General features: G+C 40.1%; 1 protein-coding gene and 1 long non-coding RNA gene across 4 annotated transcripts in view; one reads left to right on the plus strand and one right to left on the minus strand.

The window, feature by feature from the left end:
* WIPF1 (WAS/WASL interacting protein family member 1) overlaps positions 1 to 17,313 on the plus strand; it is a 116,415-nt gene extending 99,102 nt beyond the window's left edge. For all 3 annotated transcript variants that reach the window (XM_057746010.1, XM_057746011.1, XM_057746012.1), the window contains exons 4-8: positions 2,304 to 2,480; positions 5,114 to 5,881; positions 9,655 to 9,867; positions 10,589 to 10,702; positions 14,305 to 17,313. In XM_057746010.1, coding sequence (XP_057601993.1) covers positions 2,304 to 2,480; positions 5,114 to 5,881; positions 9,655 to 9,867; positions 10,589 to 10,702; positions 14,305 to 14,360 — 1,328 coding nt within the window. In that variant the 3' untranslated portion in view covers positions 14,361 to 17,313. The remainder of the gene's footprint in view (positions 1 to 2,303; positions 2,481 to 5,113; positions 5,882 to 9,654; positions 9,868 to 10,588; positions 10,703 to 14,304) is intronic.
* On the minus strand, positions 4,494 to 6,393 carry LOC130858895 (uncharacterized). Its single transcript, XR_009055135.1, has 3 exons — positions 6,161 to 6,393; positions 4,827 to 4,913; positions 4,494 to 4,696 (listed from the first exon to the last, which is right to left on the minus strand). It is a non-coding gene; the product is annotated as an uncharacterized LOC130858895 (long non-coding RNA).
* Positions 17,314 to 18,279: the final 966 nt, after the last annotated feature.

An 18,279-nucleotide genomic window follows, 5' to 3' on the forward strand; every position in this document is an offset into this window, starting at 1 on the left:
CACCCACAACAAAGAATTATCTGACCCAAAATGTCAGTAGTTCCAAGGTTAAGAAACCCTACTATAGACCACTTAGGATCATAGATGAGAGAATACTAACTAAAAAGCCAAGAACTCTAATTCAATAGTAAATTAAAAAAATAATTCACTAAGACCAGGATTTATCTCATTTTTAATGTTAGAAAGTCTATATATCCATCATATCAAATAAGGAAAACCATATAATGATCTCAGTAAATCCTAAGTAGGTATTTGATAAAATTCCATGCCATAAGAAAGTCTTAAAAACCCAGAGTGGAAGGATCCTTGCTAACCACAAATATTTAGAAAGAAAAAAAAGGTTATTTCAAACCCATAGTCAATATGTAACTTTGAAACATTAGAGGCATTCTCATTAAAATCAAAATATGATTGCCTTTATTTTTAAAATACTAATAACATTGTTAATAATTTATTTCTAAGATAACTATATAAATGTATATTATTTATAATTATTTAAAAATAAATTATCTTTAAATTAATGAAACATTAATAACTTACACTGTTATGGAAGCTCAGTCATCAAAGTAACTTCTTATATAAAACAGAAATAAGATACACAGCTCTTAGAAAAGAGGGGGTAAAACCTTTATTATTTGCAGACCATTTGTCTACAAGAAACCCCAAGGTAAAAAATTAATAAATTTTAATTTTGAAAGTGCAGCAAAATGATTTATTAGATATCAAATGAAATTTCCTGATGCCAATAATAACCAAATCCAAAATATAGTAGGAAAAACATGCCTTTCATAATTTCAGCAAATAAAAATGTACTTGAAGTGACCCTAAAAGAACTATGGGTGACCCATATCATGAAAATTACAAACTTTTACTGAATAAATCAGAAGACATGGGAAAATATACCACGGTTCCATAAAGTCTAAATATCGTAAAAGTGTCAGTTCTCCCAGGTTAATTTGTAGATCTCGTATAATACTTATCAAAAACTCAACAAGGTTTTCCAGGGGTAGAACTTTTAAAAAACAGTACTTAACCTCATAAAATATACATACATACCTACATAAATTGTTGAGACAGTTTTTTGAAGAGGGTATAATCATGGCTCTAATACAGATATAAAATAAACATATAAAAGATTTTATTTAGCTCATTAATTAATGAAGGAACCAATATAATGTTATCAATTCAAAGGAGAATTCAAAGTACCACACATATGTAGGCAGGTGGGTGTTGAAATGAATTTACAAATAGGTGCAAAACGGGTCAGTAATCAGTTGCATTACAGTGAACACAACAGTATGCATCTCTGTGCACAAACATCACCTGCATTATTATCGGTTGTCTACAGCTCACAGAGTTGCAGACTAGCTCAAAGGCAATGGGGAATAACCCAGAAGGCTAGACTGGAGACTTCGTAATCTTTTTCTTTTTTCTTCTTCCTTTCTTCTTTTGTCTGCGTGTTTGCCTATTTCAAAATCTTTCACAATTTTTTGGCAACAAATGCAAAATAAAATCTTTGCATTGTCTCAAGTTGCAAAGAGTGTTACAATTGCTAAAGTCTACTGTTGGGTTTATGATATTAAAAAATTGAAATCAACCTGAAAGGTCATCAGATAAGTAGGTGGTTAAATAAATTACAGTACATTCAATGTTCTAAAACATAATGCAATCCTTTAAACTCATGTTCTCAAAGAATATTTAGTGACATGGGAAATACTAACAATAAAGTATTGAGTGAAAAAAGGAGGCTAAAAACTATGGGATGAATTTGGTCTTAATTTTAAGAAAAAATATATAAAATGAAAAAAAACAAAAACAAAAAACCTGGCAGGGAAAAAATACACCAAAACAGTGGGTATTTCCATGAAGCAAAATTATAGGATATTTTATTTTCTTCTCTTTGTTTTTACTGTTTCCTTTCTTCTCACCTTTTATTGCATCTCCTCCTCCTTTAAGACTTTCTTTCTTTGAAGAAACTTTTATTTGCCAAATCTTATGATACCGAATAATTATTAACTCATACAGCACCTAACCAAGTGGGGGAAAGTCATTATCTATTACTAATTCTCCAACCACTGGGCTTGCTACTGCCCTACAGTAGAAAGAACCCTCTGCTTTTCTGACTGGGGATAGAGTGAATCCTTACAGTCCTACCCTTTAATGAAATTCCAGTTGTCCACCATGGGCTTAGGTTCAGCCCCGCCCCCTGTTGTATCATGACTGTTTACTTGGGCTAGGACTGGTGAAGTTCTCTGGTGGTGTCTTCATACATGTGAAAAGATTGTGTTTTCTTCCTTCTGCAGAACCTAAAGGAGCTGGTGGTGGTGGCGGATTTGGTGGAGGAGGCAGCGGTGGCAGTGGTGGTGGTGGCAGTGGCGGCGGTGGTGGTGGAAGTTTTGGAGGGGGTGGCCCCCCCGGTTTGGGAGGACTGTTCCAGGCTGGAATGCCGAAGCTGAGATCCACAGCCAACCGGGAGAGTGGTAAGGAGAGTTTCCTTCTCTTAGTAACTGAAGACAAGGCAGAATCTGGTGGTTTTGAGACTTGGCATCCCCTCTAAGGCACTGTGCCCTTTAAAACATTTGAGATTGCTTGAAATGTTAATACTGTTTTATAAGAGGGACTCTATTTAGCATCTTTTTTTTTTCTTTTTAAATCAGGATCAGACAGTACCATTGAGCTGTTAAATATTTGCCCAGGGTCCTTGGGGTAACTTGTACTTTTCTGTACTTTTCTAAAGGGTGAGCTAGAGTGGGAAGAAAAGGAAGGAGCAAATGGGACTTGCCACGCCTGGAAACTCTGAACAGATTCAGCTTTCTTTGTGAGGTAGTCTGACCCAGCTGTCTAGTGTAGTAAACACTTTTCAAACACACAGTGGAGCATGTCATATGGAATATAATTACATATCTCACAAAATCTAAAAAGATGTTTTGCCTGACAGACATTTGGCATTTCAGGGCCAGTGATTCTGAGTAGTCTCTGCAGGAAGCCATGGAAATGAGTCCTACAGGACAGTCTGAACACGATGGCAGAGAGAAAAGTTGAACCTGGTCGTGCCTAAATAAAAAACCTTACAGTGTGAGGCTCTCCCCTGACTGTGACAGAAGCTCAAGAAATTCTACCATGAAACTTTATTTTTTAATGTTTACTGTGTTAGAAGAATTTTATTTCTAATTCTATAGTCTTTTAAAATGTCCACTGGGAAAGTGTGAAATTCTCACATTCATATGAAGATAAAGTCACTGAATCCTCAGGGTTAGCTGACTGTTTTAGTTTTGGATTGTCAAAATCTAGAGGGAGACTCAATAATATGAGAGATTATGTCTTGCCACGCCTGCATTTAATTTAAATTTGTTTATTGAAAACCCACTGAAAGGACTTGAGGCAGTTGACAAATGCATACATTCAGTACTTTAACAGTAGGTGAAGAAACTCAGGGAAAAGACAACTGGAAGTAAAATAATGACATGACGACGGAATTTAAGTTAGTGCACAAAATGCATTCATAGTATCAGATCTGCATAATGGGTCCCATCCCTGTAACGTACATGTAGATAGTAACTGTGCCTTTAATCCAAACTTGGAAGATAAAACTTATCACAAGTTGGTAACATAAAAATATACCACACAGTCAAGGAAAATATAGCTCATTTCTAGTGCTGAAGTCAAAATAAAAAATTCTCTCTAGAGCGCTCTAGAACATTACTCCACTGTGTAAATCCAGCCAAATGTCTCTCATTATGCCTTGAAAAAAATCTGAACTCCTTCTGGCCTACAAGGCTCTTCATGACCCAGTCCCTGCTGGCCACTCAGGCTGTATTTCATAGGGTTCTCCTCCATGCTCACTGTGCCCCAGGCACATGAGCCTTGGTTTTTTAACTTGAAGCTCATTTCCACCTCAGGGCCTTTGCACCTGCTGGCCCTCTGACTGAAGCACCTCTCTTCCTTCTTTCCGTGGCTGGACTTAGCTCAGATGTCACATCCTCAGAAGAGCCATCCCCAGCCATCCTCGTCTATCCTGGTCTCTCTGGGCAATCTTCATCTCATCAGCCTATTTCAGTTTCTTTTTAGTACTTATAACTATCTGAAAATATTTATGTTCACTGGTTTTTTGTTTATCTCCCCCATAAGAATGTAAACTACAAGAGAGCCTGATCTTTTCTATTTTGTTTACTCCTCTGCCTCTAGCATCTAGAAAAATGGCTGGCATATAGTATAGCAGGTACTCAATAAATATTTGGTCCATTAATTAGCTCATGGTTGAACTGGTTGAAGTTTTTTTCAGGCTAAGCATTTTTTGAGAATTGGTTTGGTTTCCAGGAGACTCAGGGTGGTGGTTTGAATTTTTCTATAACTTTGGTTTGTCTTTAGTTCTTCCCTTTGTTGAACCAAAGCAGTTGAATATTAATTATGTGTTAATAGTAGGGTTGTTCTGTCCTGTCAGTATTAAAGTGGAAGTTGACCTAGTAGGGAAAAAAGTTGTATAGTTGCCTACTTGTTCGCAGATTAAGACCATCTACTGGTGTCAACTCTTTCAATTAAACTTTGACAACTTCTTATTTCAGTCATAACTCTTCCATTACCTTTTTCCATCCTCTCAGAAATTTCTCTTCAGAGGGACTAGGTAAGCCCTCCATATAGAAAGTTATATTGGGATAACTAATTTCTTCACCTTAGATGGCTAAATTATTTTTCAAACCTGAGAGGTACAGGGTGGGGAGACAGGGAGAGTGATGAGGAGAAAAGAAAATGATTAGCAGAAGTCCCGTGCACCAGTGCCATCCTGTTCTTGACCTCTTGTAAGAATAGGAATCTCCCCAGACACTTACCAACTTCATCCTGGCTCTTGTCCATCCATAATGCCAAGAGAGCTCTGTAGAATCCCTTCGAAAGCTGATGGATTGTAGAATCTGGGACTAGAAGAGAAACAGCTGTGATCTATTCCTCTGCCCCCAGGAAGGACACACAAAACCTAATTTATATAAATAATAGTTACCTATAGTTTATAGCACCTAGGAAAGGGCTTCCAGTAGCTGGCAATATACTCTAGTTCTCTAATTTCCTTTAAGGTTCCTAACGTTCTGAATTTTTTTTTTTTTTTTTTCCTGTGCTTCAGATTCTGGAGGAAGCCGACCTCCGATGTTGCCACCAGGAGGAAGATCCACATCCGCCAAACCTTTCACACCCCCAAGCGGCCCAGGGAGGTTCCCTGTGCCTTCTCCAGGCCACAGGAGCGGACCCCCAGAGCCTCAGAGGAACCGAATGCCTCCCCCGAGGCCCGACGTAGGCGCAAAGCCTGATAACATTCCCCCTCCGGTGCCTAATACGCCAAGACCCGTTCCGTCCAGTCTGCACAACCGCGGGCCCCCCGTAGTGCCCGGGGCCCCCCGGCAGCCCGGGCCGACTCCCCCCCCTTTCCCCGGACACCGAGGTGCCGCTTTCGGAGGAGGCTCCATCCGCCAGACCCCCTCGGGCTCCTCCTCACCCTTCTCCAGCAGGCCTCCCCTGCCCCCTACTCCGAGCAGGGCGGTGGATGACAAACCCCCGCCTCCGCCGCCTCCCGTGGGCAGCAGGCCCTCCGTCCACAGGGAGGCCGTGCCCACGCCTCCCCCTCAGAACAGCAAGCCTCCGGTGCCGTCCACGCCGAGGCCGTCCTCCTCGTCGCCGGCCCCGCCGCCGCCGCCGCCCAGCAGGCCGGGCCCGCCCCCGCTGCCCCCCGGCTCCGGCGGCGGCGGCGACGAGATCCCCAGGCTCCCGCAGCGGAACCTGTCCCTCTCGTCGTCGTCCGCGCCTCCCTTGCCTTCGCCAGGCCGGTCGGGCCCTCTTCCTCCGCCGCCCAGCGAGAGACCCCCGCCGCCGGGGAGGGACCCACCGGGCCGATCAGGTAGGGCCAGAGCGCGGTGAGTTGTTGCCCCGCAGCCCCGCCCGCCCGCGGGCCGCTGACAGCCACGCGTGGGGAGAGCCCGGCGAAGGCTTGAGTGACCGCTCAGGCTGCCTTGCCCTTTGAAGTGACACAGAAGCCGTGTGGTTTCTTCTGGACCACTCGTGACCCTCTGAGGAGAGTGGGACCAGTATATCTGTCCACGTTTCAGAAGTGAGGAGACGTCAGTAACCAGGGAAGTGAAATGATCCCAAGCAAGTTGATAGAGAATAGGCAACTCACCTTCCATCTGACCACGCCAGCCCCCTCTCCTGAAAGGGAATTTCTGCTGTCTTAACTGGGAGCTAAATTCCCATCTCTTCAAGAGGGCCCATTTTTCCAACAGGCAGGGCAGTTACGTAAGAGTGAATGTACTTCTGTACTTCTTTCTCTTCCTCTGTCAAGCGTGGAGGCCACTTCCATGCTCCGTAAAGACCACTAGAGTCCATTTTGCTGTCTGTTGTTCACATCTCTGGTGCGTAGATCCCTTTGGAGAATCACATAAAGGTATAAGGCCTTCTCGCCATAAAAATGCTCATAAGCGTAAACTCAAAATTTGCCTGCTGTTTCATGGATTAAAGGACCTGCGGAGGCCCGTCTGTGCCCCAACCCAGGGCTGAGAAACCTGGATCTAAGGGCAGAACCTTCACAGTATGAAATGACGTGTGAGGAGTTTGTACTCTCTCCCCTACTTACAATAGGTGCTTTTTTTGTTTTCTGTTTGTTATTGATGGGTTCAGAAGAACTGTTTTTGAATTTAACCTTACCATACATACAGGATGTCTGGAAATGGGGCATTTTTTGCTCTGTGAGAAGCTAACTGACTGTTGACCCCGTGACCTCAGGAACCTAAAGAACACCATTTTTTAAAACTAGTCCTCAAACTTGAATACATACCACAGTCACCGGGGGAGCTTTACAAACAGGGATGCCTGGGTTCCTACCCCAGGGTTTCTGGTTTCATTGGTCTGGGTTGCAAACTGGGCATCAGGATGTTTGGGAGCTCCCTGGTGATTGTAATGTGTAGCAAAGTTTGAGAACCACTCCTTCAAACCACCTTGCCGGGGAGAGTCAGCTACAGTTAGAACAAATAACTAGTCTATTCTATGTAGACATTGTGGCGTCTCATTAAATACGCTCCAATGAACAAATAAGAATAAGTAGTCAGATGAATGAAATGCGTCCGTTTCTTCTTATCCAACAGCTATGGATTTCCCCCCAAAGTGGTTGAGGAGCTGTTTGCTTGTCTCTATCAAGTGACTGAATCAACAGATTAAACATTCCCCCAAATAGGATAGGCAGTGACATATATTTGCTGTTTCTTTCAATTACATAAGTCATACCTGATTATTATAGAAAATACATAAAAGTATAAAGAAAATAAAAATCATCTATAATTCTGCCACCACCCCCATCCAGATATAACATTGTTTATATACCCTTTGAGTCTTTTTTAAAATATATATGTCTGAAAAATCAATATCATCAATATCATTGTTTGCTACTTTGCTTTTTAACATATCTCGTTAACATTTTCTGATATGATTAACTATTCTTTTACAACCTGACTTTTAATGGCTGCATGATATTAAATCCCACAAAAGTATCTTGGCTTATTTATCAGTCATGTGGTCATACAGGCCATCCTTAGAGTTCTGCTGTTGTAGATAATGCCGGGATACATTCTTCTAGCTAAATATTTGTGCACATTTCTGTATTTTTTGGATGAATTCCTAGGAATGGAATTTCTAGGACAATGGATGTGCATAGTAAACTGTGGATTTCATAAGTATTGTCACATTGGCCTCTAGAAAATCCCACCAGCTTACATTTCCACAAGGAGCCTGTGAGAAGTCATCAAGGCCAGCTATATTTTGAGAGGTGGCTTTGCTTCATTGTTAGGGGAGTGCTTTAGAATTTGACAGAATGGAGTCAAATCCTATTTTTCCACTCATTAGCCTACTGACTGGGGCTCTTTAACCTTCTAACACCTCAGAGGCCTCACCTGCTGTCCTGACACTCCTCAGGTTTGCTGTAAGAATTAAATGAGACAAGTGTGTATAGTGGTTATCTTATTTCCCTGCATGTAGTAGCATTCAATAAGTGATCATTTTTTATTATTATACCATCAACAGGAAATAGAAATCTGTTTTCTATCCTGCTTGCCTAGGTTTGGAGCAGGGGGCTGGAAGGTTGAAGAGTTAGGAACACGAACAGTTACTTTAAAAGAGAGAGAGATCAAGTTGATCAGATTACGTAGTACCAGGCCCCATAGCATTGGAAGTCTAGTTTGCATGTGGTGACAGTTATGTGGTGGTACTACGACTGCCATTAAGCCCACAGCGTGTGAGCCACTTCTCCTCCCAGTCAATCTGCTTGTACTGACCGGGACTCCAGCAATAAGAAGCAGATAGGGCAATACATAAACCCTACCAGGTGAGGCACTGAAGACTCTTTAAGAGCCAAACCAGGGGTGGGCACGCCTCCCACCTCCATGAGGGATCTAAGCCAAGACTTCCAGGCAGGAATATCTTCAGTGGGCAGGTCATTCAGTTAAAGGTGCTCTAGTTGGATTCTGAACCTGTGGTTAACAAGAGATATTTATATTTATAGTCCCAGAAGACGTAGTGTTTGCACAAAATGTCAGTATCTTGCTAGTGGAACACACTGCTGAAGGTCAGGAATAATTAGTAAGGCCATTTTGATTTGCATGAGAAGTGCTCAAGTTCCTTTTTTCTTTTTAAAAACCTACTCATGTACCCCCCCCCCCCCAAAAAAAAAAAACTTACTCATGACCCAAATAGCCTCTGCATTTGGAGGATGGGAAAAGCAAGATATGTTCCACTGTACTATCCAAAAGAAGAATTTACTTAGAATTACTTCCTAAGAACTTAAAATTTTCTGATTATACCACACCACTGCATTTTTTTTAAATGGTTTCAAATACTATATAGTACTTTTTATTGGCTCTTTGACTAATTATCTCGGGCAACAGTGCAGTGAGAAAGGTGTTCTTTCACAGACAGGAAATCAAGTTCCACAGCATAGCCAGCCTGTGTGGGGTTAGGATCCTGCCCCAACAGTTACAGCCTTGTACACGGATCAGCCGATTGTCACTCCCTGTGTTCATCTGCCTCCCCAAAGTGGAAGGACCAAGAAGGAACTCCTACTATTTGCAGGATGACTGATATTTGGCTTCCTGATCCTGCTTTTGCCTGGAAATAGATCATATGCATCACAGAAACATGCTTGTGTAATTAGCAATAATACTATGCATTAAAGAACTTAGTCTCTCTGGAGACCTAAAATAAGTTCATAACTCTTATTTTTAAAACAGCATTTACTTAATAAGTAACATGTCACACTAAATTAGTTCAATAGCTATTTAAAAGGGATTTTAAATGTTTTTTAAAGTATACAGTTGTCAGTATAAATGGATGATTGATGACCTGTTCTCAACTGCATCATCTCCAGTCTCAATACTAACTCAAAGCCAAACAGCCATTTAGCTATCATTGTGTACTTTTTCCACATCTGTGTGTACATTTGTGCATTTCCGTGTTTATATGTGCCTACTCATTTCTTGGCTAAACCTAGGAAGCCTCCACGAGTTCTCCATATTCTCTAGTAAAAGGGCATGTATCCAGCAGGCACTCAATAATTGCATGTTGGTGCCATGATAATGGTAATGTAGGATGTAGGGCATAGCACTAAACGTCACGTTTCTTTTGCTCCAGGCCCTCTTCCACCACCTCCTCCAATGAACAGAAATGGCAGCACATCTCGGGCCCTGCCTGCCACCCCTCAGTTGCCGTCCAGGAGTGGAATAGATAGTTCCAGAAGTGGGCCCCGGCCTCCTCTTCCTCCCGACAGGCCTGGCACTGGGGCGCCTCCCCCACCTCCACCATCAACATCAATTAGAAACGGCTTCCAAGACTCTTCATGTGAAGGTGAGGTGTGGTCCCAGCTCTTTGGAAAACATACAAGCCATCATAGGGCAGCAGTTGAATGGCAGGTGTGTTTTGTGTTTGTATGTTTGCATTAACATTTCTTGTTTGTGTAACCCTCACTGGTATCATATTGCACAGCACCAATCTAAGCATTCTAAGGCCCACCATGATTTCAAATGAAAAATAGTAATCCCCCTTCCTCCACTCCCCAAAAAGGCAGATCATTTTTCTCTGTTCCTTGTTTGAGTCTCATTTTGGTTAACTTTCCACAGATTCCAGAATTCTGAAAAGAACTTCCTTCTTACCTACCTTTGTGAACAGTTTGCTGTCAGTAAGAGGCCCAGTGGCCTGAAGATATTGAGCAACTTATCTCTGCCATTGTTATCAGATGGTCCTAGTTATTCCTTCCACTGGTGGAGGAGTAATTAAGAAAGGCATCCCAAACCTTAGCCCCCAGCTCTTGAGAGGGACTGGCTGGGTCCTAGTCACCCTAGTTAAGGTCGCTTGAATCTGTCTTTGGTTTAATTTGCAGACCAGTATTTTTTACCGCTGTGCTAATCAGTGACATTTGTAGCACTTTCAGCTTTTCTCTAAATTTCTAGACATAAAACCAGAAGGGATCTCTGCAGTTCTCTCTATATTTCATTCTGTGCCTTTCATCACGTAAGTCTTCAGAGCAGACTGTCTGTGACTGAAGATACTGTTTGTTTCTCTCCCTCAGATGAGTGGGAAAGCAGATTCTACTTCCATCCGATTTCTGATTTGCCACCTCCAGAGCCATATGTACAAACAAGCAAAAGTTATCCCAGTAAATTGGCAAGAAATGAAAGCCGGAGTGAGTATTTCTACGAGGGCTTTTAGATGGCTTCATACTTGAGTAGCCTGGGTTATACACAACTGAGGCTTGTATAGGAAATCCACATCCCTTGCCTGGAGTGGGGTAGTTTCAGAGAAATCACTCCTGGATTTGGAACCATCTAAATTCTTGTAAACTCCCCCCACTTATACACTCATTGAGGAAAATGGAGACATCCAGAATGCATATGAGAAATGATTATTTTAATGTGTCATTACAAGCTCAGAATATCTTTAGTTTGCTAATAGGTTAAATTTTATTATTTTGCTTGCTTGGACAATCTTCCCCATTTTGATCTTCGTAAGACGGCACAATTAGAGCCATCTTCTATCCCTGCTAGTTTTGAGACTGGCAAAATGTCTCATTAATTATAACAAAAACTCACTGTAACTGCTCTGATCTTTTAAATATAACTTTGCAGAGCATTACGTGAAAATTTTAAGTATACCCATAATATCTCCACATAACATAACCTGGTAAAATGAAAATATCTGTTATCTTCTAATTTTTATCCATCTAATTCTGATTAATTTATATAGTTATAGAGTATGGGTTTTTGGTGATGAGATTTATATAACATTACTGTGTAAACACATCCCTATTTTATCGCATGGTTTTTATTTTACAGGATTCTATCAAGTCAGCATATAATAATTTAGTTTACCATTATTGGACATTTAGATTGGGGTTTTTTTTTTTTGGTTTTTTTTTTTGCTTACAGATGTAATGCTACCATAAAGAAGTGAATCAGTTTTCCCCTACTGAAAAGAAATATGTGAACAAGAGGAGGAAATAGAAAACATATATCACAACAATAAATGTATAAAACTAAGAAGGAATTAGCATGAAATATACATATATCACTGAGGAGGCCCCCTCTTGTAACAGCCTTAGCTTCAGAACCAATCTCCCAAGCCAGAAATGTGTGGAGAAAAAGTGAGCATGTCAGATGACTGTCACATGTCCCTAACCCCGTCCCCACTGCCCAGCAGAGCTCCTTCCCATACTCTGAGCCTACTGACTCTTTCTTAAAACACAGTGCTTAATTTTTGGTTGGTTGGTTGCCAGCCTTAGAGCAGATTAATATCAGCTGAAGTCGTGGTTGGTTAGAAGCAAATCACTGACTTCAGGGAGGAGTGATAGGTGGCAGTCTTGGATCAAAAGAAGAGCTAGGACACAGCTGTGCTAGGCATCACAGCACTGGGTAATGCTAGATATTTTGTTGGGCTCTTAAAAACAGGACAAGTGCTTTGTGCCTCTGTCAAAGGATTCAAAGAATTAGAAAGTATTTTAGAAAAATTTCCCTGAAAAAAATGCCAGAAATAAATGGAATATTGCTGCTTGAAAGGACACGTTTATAATTCCTAGGAAAACTTATTTATGTGGAATACTGCACTTTAGATGATGCCTAATAAAAGAGGCATACCTGTAATAAGGTTATCATACAAGAGTTGGTGGTTGAAATTTTTGGTGAAAAAGTATTCACATGGGACAAATAACCTCACGTTCTCTCTCCCCCACCCCACCCTCTCTGTGCTATTTGTATATTTAAGTCAATAACAGACCCATCCTCCACAACCCCTATAGATTTTTAATTTAATAGCGGAACACATTCCTTCCCATGACCTCCTGTCTTTATGACTGTCCGCAACTTGAGGACTAGAACTATGTCCTTCTCACTGTTGCACCTTCTGCAACTGGCACAGATCTTGAAATACAGTAGGTATTTAAAAATATTTCTTAAATCGGTGAATTAATTTCCATAGCCCTCCAAAAATGTTTTTAAGGATTTAAAAAAATATTTCTAGCATCAGGCATGTTTCATATTTTATAATGAGGGACTTCCCTGGCAGTCCAGTGGTTAAGACTTCGTCTTCCAATGCAAGGGGTGCGGGTTCGATCCCTGGTTGGGGAGCTAAGATCCCACATGCCTCGTGGCCAAAAAACCAGAACATAAAACAAAAGCAATATTGTAACAAATTCAATAAAGACTTTAAAAATGGTCCACATCAAAAAAAAATTTTTTAATATTTTATAATGATAATGGATCATCTCTCTAATACAAAGTATCAATACTACGGAGTGGTTTTATCATGCTGCTGTACCTGCCTCGGCCCCCAGGCCCACTGCCTGGTAGGGCACCCAGACGGCCCTGAACAGTGCCATCTAATTACAGCTTTGCACAAGGCCAGCCCTCGTTTTGCTAACCATTTGTGGTGTGTCAATTGATGGTCAAGGCTCTGTGACAGATGGCTGGTTTACATCCAGATGAGTCTTTCCTCTGGTCCCTGCCCAAGAAAAGACTTGGTTGGGATAAAAAGAGGAAGAAGTGAGGTAATGGACTGCCACTGTTTTCCTCTAACTCCTCCCCTTGCTCAGAGATTTGTTCTAACTCAGAAATCCCTAAGTGGGCTACTTTGGTTGCTGTCAGGGAAGTGGCTGCCTGCTGAGGAATCCATCAATAGTGGCCCACCTGAGTCTCAGAACAGTGGCCTTAGCAGACCTCGGCTGACACGAGTCACTGGTAGACCTACTCACAGCATCTGGGCACCTGGCTTCATGCCTGACACCTGTTAGATCCTCAAAAAAAAAAAAAAAAAATGTGTGTAGGACAAATGAGTATTTTAATTGTGAATGGATTTTAAACCTGGTTATGGCATGCTGATAGTCCATGAATGCACATAGTTTTTAAGAGAACGCTATCAATAGAGTGAAGAGAAAACCCAGGAAATGGGATAAGATATTTGCAAATCATATCTGATAAAAGATTAATATCTGGAATATATAAAGAATTCCTACAATTCAAAACAACTAGACAACCCAATTTTTAAAATGGGTTGAATACTTGAATAGATATTTCTTGAAAAAAGATATACAGACTGCCAGTAAGCACATGAAAAGATCTCAGCATCACTAATCATTAGGAAAACACAAAACTACAGTGAAATACCACTTATACCCATTAGGATGGCTGCTATCAAAAAAGCATTGTTTAGAATTTAGGAGATACCTAAGTGCCCAACAAAAGGGGATTGATTAGATAAACTATAGTATACTTATATAATAGAATGCAATGTGTCATTAATAATTCTATTTGTAAAGCGTAATGACTGAAAAATGTTCAAATGGACTCTATATGATCCTGTTTTTGGAAGAAAAAAGGGAACTGTTTATATATGAAAAATATACATATAATGTTATTGGTTATCTCTGGGTGGTACAAGCATTGGTGAATTTTTGTTGTTTTTCTCATCCATATTTTCTTTATAATATATATTATATATAAGTATATCATCACATATACTATGTGATGAGAAAAAAATTTTTTAAAAACTTTAACTTTGTACAAGTACTTGGTAGCCAGTGGTCATCATCCTTCTCTAGTAAAATTTGTTCAGATCCTTACTTGCGTCTTCCCTTCATTTCTCATGCGCATGTGCTAGTTAAACTATTTACAGCCTTGATCATGGCGGAGGTGGGGGGGGGCGGGGAGTGCATACTTTTGCAGCCATTCTTAAATTTCACAGTGAAAACATAAGCTTTCTAACCACAATTTATATTTTGTCTGTTTTTTCATCGAGGTGGATCTAACCGAAGAGAAAGGGGTGCCCCACCCCTTCCTCCCATCCCGAGGTGATCCTTGCCTGCTCTTCTCCACCCAAGCCCAAGAGCTCCTTCTGTCGTTGCTGTCCAAGTCGCACACCCTCCTCTTGTCTTCCCTTGTCCCCTTCATTATGGCAATAGGGAAGAAGGGAAGGTGACGTGGGAATATGTGTGTGCAGGGTGGGTATGCAGTCAAGAAATGCACCTCGCTTTTTATATTGTGTATATTCTTAAAGCTATTGCTTGCTTCAGCTACAGCCTGTTGGCTGCTTTGGGGATCAATAGGCTTCTGTGGCAAATAGGCAGCGATGAATTGTGTCCCAGCTTTCAACCAACCAAATTCAAACATTCACTGCTTTTTTTTTGCTGCAGAGTACAATATTAAGGTCCCTGAGAGCTGTCTGCTTCCATGCCTTTTTTGCATGTTTGGCCTCCTGTTTCCATGAACCACAGACCACCTAAGCAAATTCAGAGCTGCCCAATAGAAATATAATGTGAGCCATATATACAATTTTAAAATTTCTAGTAACCACATAAAAAAGGAAAATAGGTGAAATTAATTTTAATGTATTTTATTTAACCCTAACATCCAAAATATCTTTTCAATATGCAATCAATGTAACAGTTTTAATGAGGTTTTATATTCTTTATTTGGTACTAAGTCTTTAAAATCTGGTGTGTATTTTACACTTAGAACACATCTCCATTTGGACTTGTCGCATTTCAAGTACTCAATAGCCACACGTGGTTGGCAGCTACCATGTTGGATGGCACAGGTCCGGAAGATAGAGGCTAGTGAAAAAACCTCTTGTTTAAAAACCAAAGGCAAGGTGAGCTTTACCAATTCAAGAGGTAACTAATAAAGTTAGGACCCAACACCTTGTTTGGCAAACAGCTTTCCTTGGATTTTGCTCCCTTGTTTTCCCTCTTCCCTTGAAATCGGTGTACAAGTATTGCTTCACAGTACCAAGGTCAGAAATTTATCTAATAGGGTTTACAGAAATTGATCTAATAGGGTTTACAGTCACGTGGAATAAAGCCATTGGAAAGAAACTGAGAGCCAGTGGGGGCTCTGCGGCTCACAACTAGCTGCCTTGAGCTCATCTGTTGGTTGGCCTCCTGCCTTATGCATGTGGAGTGGCTTCAGTCCTCTCCAGCCCAGCTTGCTCCTTAGGGCAGGAGGCTCACAGGCTCCACAGCTGTGGGGGAAAGCCAGGGAAAGGTAGCAAACCAGGAATGTGGAAGAAGGGAACAGGTTTGAGTTGATGGGCAAAACTCTAAAAAATCTAAATCTGATGCTTGTGGGGTTGAGAGAAAGAGACTGCTGCTGGAAATTGGGAAGAACTTGTTTTGAATCTATCTGGGAGAATCATTTGCCTTGGATCTATGCAAACAAAGCTCCTCCAGAGGACCATAGGGATGAACCAGCCTTGCCTTTTTTTTTTTTTTGTATGATTTTGTTTACAAAACTTTACTGGGACTCTTAAATCTAGCTATAGACTTGGAAAAAAGGGTTTCCATGTAGGTGTTTTATATGGTTGATTATGTTTTAAATTACCATTACTTATTTTTTAAAAGCTCACGGCTAGATATGTTTATGTACATCTACCTAAACTTTGTATCCTGGTTTCAGTGAATTATTCATGTATTACTGGGAGATGCTAACAAGAAATCAATCCAAAGAAAAATTTGAAAGAAACATTCCCATTTATAGAATAATTGTTTCATTTATATAAAAGCAAAAGAACTTAGAGTTCTAATAAATGGGATGTCTAATAAATTATGAAGTTGCCCATTTGAATATATTGTAGTTTTACAACTTTCCTTGCCAAAGTCCTGGGCTTATTAGTACATTAGAGAACTTGGGCTCCCCCCCACCCCCACCCACCACCATTCATTTGTCTTTCATATGTTCGTTCACTTGGGGCCCTTTACCCAAAGAAAATCAAGAAACAAAGGTATAACAAGCTTGGCAGAGTATTTTCAAAAAAAGTTTTCAATCTCTAATATTTTGGTAACACAGTAGCATCATTTTATTTTGAATTCTTTGATCGGATATTGATTGTTGGTAGAAATCCTTATGATAAGGCCTAAGGACCCACTTCAGAAAAGATGGAACTGGGCCTTCCTAGCAAATATGGCAGAGAAAAGTCAGACCCAAAGAAAATGGGTCCGAATTTGGTAACAGGTGGTAAGAATGGCCGATTTCCTTGCATATTCCAACTTTGCAGATACCATATTAAGTTTGAAACAGGGTCACAGCTCAAAGTTGCTATTCATCCAGGATAGAGGTGTTTTAAAATGTATTCTTTAAGTGAATAGTCCATTAATACATGTACACCCTTTCTTTTAAAGTTAGAAACCTAACTGCATCCAAAACTTTGAATAAGTTCTATGCTGAAATCTTCAGCTATGGCAGATCACAAAAATTAATAGTTCCTTCCCTGAAACCAGAGCTTACCTATTTTTTCCCATAAAATTTCCAGATAAATGTATTCAAGATGCAATACAGTATTTTAACATTCACATATTTTATATTGAAATGTATTACAGTATTAAAATTCAGTGTTCAGTATTTATTTCAATATGCATTTTATTTAGTAAAAACCAAGAAACATGTTTAATCCAATGGTGCCTTACTTGGTGATTTGAGAGAAATTGACTTTTTATGTCTAAGTAGCAGATTAATTTCATATTTGTAAAAACTGTTAGGCCTTTATATTTTAACTTGTAATACCAGTTTTGTTATTTTAGTAGCAGAAATGTGATGACTGTTAAAGTGCCCAAAATTTTCTGGCATGAAATTAATTTTTCCCTATTTATAGTCAGGGACTGTAAAGAAAGAAAATGTTTTTCATACCACTGCACTATGTAAACATGCACATTTTGGTACCTATGTCATCAGAATAGTTTATATGGTGGGATAGGACCTACCCTAGACATCTATGTCTTTGTAAGTTAGCCAAACAATAAATAAAAGCAGAATGATAAGACTGTCATCTGGTGGGTTTTATTTTAAGTACTGTCTTTGTAAATATAAATAAATGAAAAAGCAAGTGTCCATTTTCTGCTTTATATCCTGGTAAAGACAAAATCAAAAAAAAAAAAAGAAAGTCCATAGAATAAGTAAATATTCTATGCATCCACTTTCTAATCCCCTTGTATTTCTTGAGAACTTGCATCTTAGTCAAAATCTATTGTCTGTTTACTTGATGCAAATGCTTCTACTCTGAGGTAAATGATGGATGGTAGAAGCAATGGAAGACATAATTACAAAGATTATCACTGACACTGATAAATAAGAAAAGGCCAGTGGGAATTTAGGAGGCCTGATAGTTGTTTTGTTTTGTTTTTTGGACAATTACTAAATTGTATTTCTAAAAAAGAGCGAGAGAAAGAATGGAAGAGAGAAAGGAAGAAGGGAAGAGAGAAGAGAAGACAGAGAAAAACAAGATATGTAGACTGAATTTAAACATTCATAAAAACTGAGATTCTTAATTTATAGCATCAATAAATTCAGCACTAAGCTCTACTACAGTAACCTTTCTTTCTGGACACAAAAATTCTCTTTTAAAATCCCACTGATCATTCCCATTGTGATCTCAGAGACACAGTTAAGTGCTTGAGATGGAAAAAGCACAGAGAAAACCTCAAGTTAGTTGTCTTTGACTTTTTTTTAAATAAATTTATTTATTTATTTTTGGTTGGGTTGGGTCTCTGTTGGTGTGCACGAACTTTCTCTAGTTGTGGAGAGCAGGGGCTACTCTTCGTTGTGGTGCGTGGGCTTCTCATTACAGTGGCTTGTCTTGTAGAACACAGGCTCTAGGTGCATGGGCTTCAGTAGTTGTGGCACACGGGCTTAGTTGCTCCAAGACTTGGGATCTTCCCGGTCGAGGGCTCGAACCCGTGTCCCCTACATTGGCAGGCGGATTCTTAACTACTACACCACCAGG

The sequence above is a fragment of the Hippopotamus amphibius genome, chromosome 8 (genome assembly GCF_030028045.1).
Source record: "Hippopotamus amphibius kiboko isolate mHipAmp2 chromosome 8, mHipAmp2.hap2, whole genome shotgun sequence".
Classification (NCBI taxonomy): domain Eukaryota; kingdom Metazoa; phylum Chordata; class Mammalia; order Artiodactyla; family Hippopotamidae; genus Hippopotamus; species Hippopotamus amphibius.